Source organism: Hibiscus syriacus, unplaced genomic scaffold, assembly GCF_006381635.1.
Source record: "Hibiscus syriacus cultivar Baekdansim isolate YM2019G1 unplaced genomic scaffold, ASM638163v2 tig00112285_pilon, whole genome shotgun sequence".
Taxonomy (NCBI): Eukaryota; Viridiplantae; Streptophyta; class Magnoliopsida; order Malvales; family Malvaceae; genus Hibiscus; species Hibiscus syriacus.
Window position 1 is genome coordinate 2,614,618 of NW_024063293.1, and position 7,689 is coordinate 2,622,306.

The 7,689-nt window shown below is 35.5% G+C and overlaps 1 protein-coding gene and 1 pseudogene across 1 annotated transcript; one reads left to right on the forward strand and one right to left on the reverse strand.

Moving 5' to 3' along the window:
• The first annotated feature begins 2,754 nt into the window (after positions 1-2,754).
• On the forward strand, positions 2,755-5,834 carry LOC120177305 (annotated as a pseudogene).
• A 114-nt stretch (positions 5,835-5,948) lies between these two features.
• LOC120177197 (CRIB domain-containing protein RIC7-like) lies at positions 5,949-7,402 on the reverse strand. Its single transcript, XM_039183418.1, has 4 exons — positions 7,285-7,402; positions 6,886-6,992; positions 6,651-6,726; positions 5,949-6,528 (listed from the first exon to the last, which is right to left on the reverse strand). Exons 1-4 carry the CDS (start codon positions 7,349-7,351, stop codon positions 6,143-6,145), a joined length of 636 nt encoding a protein of 211 aa, XP_039039349.1. The 5' UTR covers positions 7,352-7,402; the 3' UTR covers positions 5,949-6,142.
• Between the last annotated feature and the right edge of the window lie 287 nt (positions 7,403-7,689).

Below are 7,689 nucleotides of genomic sequence, written 5' to 3' on the forward strand. Positions count from 1 at the left end.
TAAGAGAAACACAAAGTCAGGGACTTTGATGTTATCTTAGGCAAAGTACATCAACAAAGTATTATTTAAGTTCAACATGGAAGATGCTAAACAGTAAGTACACTTTAGGTGTTCATTTTAGCTCTTCAAATAACAGTCACCAAAGACTGAGGAAGAATGTGCACACATGGTGAAAGTGTCATATGCCTCAGTAATTGAAAGTCTGATGTATTCATGGTTTGTACTAGACCAGATATTGCTCATGCAGTGGGAGCTGTTAGCAGGTACATGAATAATCCGGGCAAGGTACAATGGGAAGCAGTCAAATGGATCATCAGATATCTGCGACAGGGTATGTCTATACTCTAGGAGGACCGTAGTGAGTTGGGTTTCTCAACTACAGAAGATAGTTGCTCTCTCCACAACTGAAGCAGAATATGTCGCTGTTACGGAAGACAACAAGGAGATGGTTTGGCCCCAAAGTTTCTTGGAAGAGTTAGGCAAGAAACAAGAAAATAATAACTTGTATTGCGACAGTCAAAGTGTTATCCATCTAGAAAAGAATCCGTCTTTTCATTCTAGGACGAAACACATACAATTGCGATATCATTTTATCTGGTCTCTTCTGAAGATGGGATTTTGAAACTTGAAAAGATTAAAGGAGCTCAAAATCCAGCATACATGTTAACAAAGACGGTTACTACGAACAAACTAAAGTTGTGTTCAGCTTTAGTTGGCATGCTTAAGTAATAAGACCAGAAATGCTGCTGCATTGATCGAGGTGTGAAGACAGATTAAAATCAGTCTTCAAGTGGGAGATTATTAAAAGTCAAGAATGGGAGGCGTTAAAATTCAAGAATAGGGGGCGTCGAATTCGGTGCAATAATTTTGTTGAATTTTTTAAAATGAGATAATTGCACTTTAGTCCCTACACTTTAGGGTATTTTTAAGATTAGTCCTTAAGCTTCAATTATAAATACCCTAACCCATTTAGGTTCAAAATCATCCCAAATCATTTCTTTCTCCCAATACTAAAGAGTTTAGAGAGTTCTCTTGTGAGTTGTGAGTGTTTTGTAAACACCTATAAATTTTCTCTTTAGTAAAAGATCTGCAGTAGTCTGGAGACGTAAACATAATATGCCGAACTCCGTTATTAATTTCATGTATTATTTTTCGCTTTTATTTTGCATTCTCACTAATCTGGTTATAAGGAAATTACTCGATTAATTCCCAACATAACCCCTTCTCGATCTTTTGCCCCCTAATCACTCCCACAACCTGAACGAGATGGTTGCTGATTTTGTTACCCAAGAGGGGAGATGGGATCTTCAAATGTTAGATTTGGGCTTAGATAATGATACTATCCAGCTTATCGCAGCGGTTCTTCCCCCTGATGATGACGCGGGAGAGGATATTCCAACCTGGCGATGGGAAGTTACCGACAGGTGCACAGTAAGCTCAGCTTTTAAAATTCTAAAACGAGATGCCTAGGATCCGCCAAACAAATGCTGGTGTATAGCTTGGAAATTTGATGACCCACAGTGTGTCAAGTAGTTCTTTTGGATGGTGCTTCACAATCGTCTTATGACGAACTCTGAGAGAGTAAGGTGAGGGATAGCGTCTGAAGCTCACTGTTCGGCTTGTGGGTATAGTAACGAAATTATTCTCCATGTGCTACGTGACTGTGTTTTGGTTCGCCTTGTGTGGAACGAAGTTGTCCCTAACAATCTCCTATCTTTCTTTGTTGCTTTGCTGGAGGAATGGCTGGAAGAAAATCTGTTCCGATGCTCAAGATTGGACACCCATGACTTTTATTGGAGACACTTACTTGGAATCATCATTTGGCGGCTTTGGAAGCAGCGAAATAACTTCAAATTTAAAGGGGAAGCGTGGTCGTCCTTTGAAGTTATTAAATCGACCTGGTCCTGGGCTCAAACTCTTTGCAGTGCTAAGCGGGAAGCATCGGTTGTTCATACTAGAGGAGTCACTAATCAAAGGTGGAGACCTCCCAGTCTGAGTGGAATTACAATTAACACAGATGGTGCGGTTAATCGGAGTTCTATGGAAACTGCCTATGAAGGGGTTATTCGCGACAATGACGGTCACTGGCTTCTCGGATTTCGCCGCAAAGTTGGTCGTTGATCAGTTCTTCAATGCGAAATTTGGGCGGTTTTTAATGGTCTTACTTTAGCATGGAACAGGGAGAGAGACAGGTTGGAATTGTGGTTGATACTGTAGTGTGAATTTTAACCACCAAGGCTTGCTCTAATAAACCGAGGATCCTTCGAAGAATTCGAAAGCTCCTGGATCTTCACTGGAATGTTAAGTTTGTGCATGTTCGCAGGGCTTCAATTAGTGACGAAGATGTTCTGGCCAAGCTTGGTTTCAATGGAACTACATATATCACTTTGTTGAACCATCCGCCTGCAAGGGATCATAGAGTCTTATCAATGACTTGATTGTTTAACGGATACCTTCCACTGCTGATGCAGTTTTTACAACCAAAAAAATAATAAAAGTTAAACGATATATTTTAATTAGATTAAGTATTTATAATTAAAATTAAATTGAGTGATCTACAATATAAATTACCTAGAGTGTGGAGGAGTAATTAAAGCTTGCATAACAAACACTGAACTGCTTCAAGATGGTTTGTTTTAATTAATTTTGGGTTTATGATTTAAGGTTTAGGCGAGAATTTAGGTGAAGCTCAAATGTTTATTATTGTGTGCAAATCCTATCATTCAGCGGGTTCTCTTTAGCAGTATGGGCATAATGGCGAAGTTAATTATAGGTTCGGTCTTCATGCAGAATATACCGCTCTTGGAAAATCTTTCAATGATAGATTTCTTGTTGTTTGCCTCGATGATATAAGGTACTACATGCATGATACTTATTGGTTTTGAAACGTTAATAGAGATCATTACAACTATTCTTATATACATTGAAGAATAAATCTTCAAGAACTGAATACAACTATTCTATGTAATGTTTAATCATGAAGTCTTTATCTGGGGGGGGTTGAGTTCAATGACCCTCAAAGGAAGCTTGTCTTACCAATTCCTAGCATACCATTTGGACACTGCCCTCCAGGTTTTATTGGCTATGCAGTCAACATAATTACCAGCTTCATTCATCATTTGGCATTCAGTCATTCTGTCAAGATTTGAAATTTGTAATCAATTTAAAATTCTTAAATAATTACTTGAAGTACATATATCCACACAGTGCTTGCTTTATATTTTCTTTAATGTTGATACTCTCGGGCTCCATTTCAATGTCATCTTCGCAAACAACAATTGCAAGATCCATTGACTTCATTTTTCCTTCATATATTAGTTTATAAACATTCAAACATTTAATTAACTCAAATCAATTCAAATACAAGTTACATACAATTTATTCAATATATAAGTATCAATAATTAATCCTATAGTAACTGAGTTTCCTTCAAAGGAATGAGAATACTCTCTACTACAAGTATTGATACCTTTATACAACCTACAATATCAATTTCTACCTATAATATTATATAAAAGTATCAATATTTATTTTCTACCAAGAATATCACTTTCTACCTGTAATTAGTCCAAAATCCTTCAATCCTAAACCTATAAACCTAATCTCTATTTTTGAATATTGTAATACTAAAAAAAACTAGGGTTTCGATAACATACATTTCGATTCGATTGCAACAACAAACAAACAACTACGCTTTCAAAAATGCATTGCTTCTATTTCACAGTAACTAATACGCTTCGATTTCAAAAACTACGGCCGTCTTCTATCCATTTCTCTGTTAGCAATGCCTTTGATATTTTAACGGGTTATGATATTTATATTTAATCGATATCATTACCCAAATCTCGATACTTTTGTGTAAGGTATCGATACTTTTGAGACGTTTTTATTTTTTCATTTCTTTTGAATTCCTAAAATACCGATACCATGATACATATACTTATAAAAGTATTGATACCGTCAACATATCCGGTAGCACTTTACCGGTTTTGTCATATTAAAACCAGTTTTGTCAAATTTCAATATGTTATATTGTCATGTATCTATAAATGTGTCTAAGGTATCGATATTTTATAGGCGCTATTATTGCAATTCTTTTAAATTCCTAAAGTATCAATATTTTATAGGCGCTATTATTGCAATTCTTTTAAATTCCTAAAGTATCAATACTTAGGTGCATATACTTGTAAAAGTATCGATACAAATGTTAACCATTCCGGTATCTCTTTACCGGTTTTGTCAAACTGAAACCGGTTTTGTCAAACTTCAACCTGTTATATTGACATGTATTGATACTTTCGAGACATTTTCCTTTTTTCATTTCTTTTAAATTCCTACAGTATCGATACTTTGTATATATATTTATAAACATATCGATACAAATTTCAACAATTTCGGTAACTCTTTATCGGTTTTCTCAAATTGAAATCGTTTTGTCAATTTCCAATCGGTTTTGTCAAATTAAAACTGAATTTATCAAATTTCAACCTGTTATATTCTCGTGTATCGATACATGTGTGTAAGATATCGATACTTTATAGTAACTTTTATTGTAATTCTTTTAAATTACTAAATTACTGACAATTTTATACATATACTTATAAATGTATCAATACATGTATACTTTTAACCGATTTTTATCACTTTCTTATATATTACTATATATATCAATACTTTTATGTACGGTATCGATATTTATCGATAAACTAAGTTTATCGATTTTTAAATTTTTTAATATTTTCAACCTACAACATTATTATTAATTAATATTTTTAATAACACTAAACTTATTTTATTAAGTATATTATTAAATTGACAGAACATCACTTCTTAACTGTATATTAATCTACTTTTCTTGAGACAATCCCGAGGTCAATGGAGATTTTCAGAGTTCATTCAAAGTAGGGGATTGATCGATATTCCAGTATCAGGGAGCCCGTTCACTTGGATAAAGTTCTCGACTTTAGTGCCAATGCTTTTCATTGAAATGTCCCTTGTGCAGTTGGTAATCTCACTCAGCTTTTGAAGCTGGACTTGAGTTCCAATGGGTTTTCTGGTAAAATCCCAGAGAGTTTGAGTAACTTACAGGATTTGGAGTTCTTGGATTTGAGTTTTAACAGTTTTGGTAACTTTGGGGTTCCTTTGTTTATTGCTGAAATGCCCAGGTTGAAGGATGTGCATTTGAGTGGGAATTTACTTGGTGGGGAGATTCCAGAGAAACGGGAAAAGCTTGGGGGTGTTTTGAGGATAGGGTTTTCTGGAATGGGACTGGTTTGGAAAATTCCAGCTTCCATGGGAATACATTTGAGGTACTTATGTTATTTAGGACTTGATAACAATAGGCTTCAAGGGAAAGTGCCTGAGGAATTTGTATGCTTGGAGTTTGTCAATGAACTTAATTTGGAAAACAACAATCTGAGTGGAAGGGTTCCTTTCTCTGCTGAATTCACTGCTAAAATTGGTGAAAAATTAAGGTTTAAGGGTAACCAGCAGTGTGTGTTGATGAGAAATTAGGCCATGGCTCCAAGGTATTGAAGAAATGCAGCAAACCAGATATTCTCAATGCTGTCATCCTCATTGGTGGCTCCAGTACTGCGATTTTAGGTTCTCCTTTTCATGTAATGTTGCTGTTTTGGGGGCTTTTGATAGTTTTAGTTTGATTGTTTTTCATCAGCAACTGAAAAAAAAACACCTGATAGGTCTTACAGAAACAAGGTAATAGGAATTTTGTATTGCAGTAGGTTTAAGATTATGTAATTACTCTCTTCTCAGTTCTGTTTTTGTCCATTAATCAAACGACAAGCTAGTATTGCAGACATGAATCATCCACTATTATCCATTCAAAAGAAGAAGAAAATCAATTCATAGTATTGCCTTGGTCGTCAGTCTGATCTAATTGACAGTCCATTTTCATCCATTGAAAGCTGAATCACTGAATCAGTTCCAAGTTTCAACAATTAATTCCAATGGAGCTCTTTTCGTAGTAAAATGTTAGGTTTCCTCAAAAATGAAAAAGAAACAAAAAAAGAAAAAGAAAGAATTTGGTTTCTACTAAAGCAAATGGGAGTCTCTAGCTAGCAGCTATCAGTGTTTTACAATGTACAACCAAAAACAATGGGCATCAACGTTTAATAATTTCCCCTCAGAATTCCCCTTCATAACCTGAACCAGTACTTAGTTGTTCCTCTCGGATTCCAGCCACAGACCCTGACTCGGATCCAGTATCCATGTCCCTGGTCTTGGACCGCCTGGAGGATCCCTCAACGCATTCTTTCGACTTCTTTCGTCGACTACTTTTCTTCTTGTTGTCGGAATCGATCGAATCCTTTGGCTCCTTGTGTTCCTTTGGCTTTTTCTTGGGCTTTGAGGTGCTATCTGAAGTTTCCTTTGAAGAATTGGCCTTGGAACTCTTCTTTGGATTCTTGGGCTTATCTGATTTTTCCTTCCCTGTAGACTCTCCTGTAGGACCGTTTCTAGTTGAAGATGAACCACGTTTTGATGATTTAGGCATGTCTGTCGTCTCTGTTGCTGGTAAGCTTTGATCCCTCGAACCATCTCTGCTAATCACATCTGTAAACCAAATACTAATCAACATAAACGAAGCTGATTCGATAAAAAAATATTCGAACTCGAATGATCGAAATTGGGACCTTGAGAGACCGATTTCATAGGACCTTCCTCCCGAGCTTCTCCATTATTGGCAGGAGTTGATTTAAACTCATTCATCTGCGTATAAAAATGAAAGCCAGAATTCACTCCCAATATGAATCATGGCTTTCTTTTACTTGGGGCAATGTTAATTCTTTTGATCACTGAAAACAAAAAGATGAACACGAAAGTTTTCATAATCATAGTAATAATATGATGGTAGATCTTTCAATTTACCCAGCTGGGTGCAGATTTTACTGCTGATGGACCATCCCATCCTATATGAGCCACATGCTTCACATCTGTTGGCAGACCAATCTGCATTTCAGGCTCTTTTTCATTTTCTGCAAACAAACACAACAAAATTTCACACATTTTCACTGTTATTAACAAGAGAAAAACCAAACCAATGATGTTCATGTTTTTCTGTCAAAAAACCAAGTTTTCTTTTTCGATCATTAACTTCTGCAACATCCATTTTTTGCAAAAAACACAACAAAAGTTCACACATTTTCACTGTTATTAACAAGAGAAAAAACCAAATCAATGACGTTCATGTTTTTATATCACAAACCCAGTTTTCTTTCTGCAACACCCATTTCTGGTTAAAATTTGGCAAGAGATGGGATTGCATACCAAATATTTCAGAAATGTATCTAAGGCCTTTTAACAGGCCTTTCATCTTATTGTTTGACGATGACATCTTGGAAGGTTTTGTTTGATCCTAAAACAGCCTCTTTAAAATTCGACTAGCTTTGAAGATGAGAGAAAAACAAAACTTGGTGTGATGCAAAAACAGAGACATTTTGCATCAACTCATGCCTGCAACATTTAGATCAAATCTTTCCCCATTTTTGTTTTCAAGAAACGGGAATCAATTTTAAAGTCAAAAGAAAAATGATAATATTGGATCAAAAGATAATATTTGTCGAAAATTTAGGTATGGATATGAACGATTAAGAAGACATAATGAGTTTTGTGCTTTCTTTTTCTCTTGCAGATTCTAATTTTAGCAAGGTTTTAACAAACTGTCTTATTTAG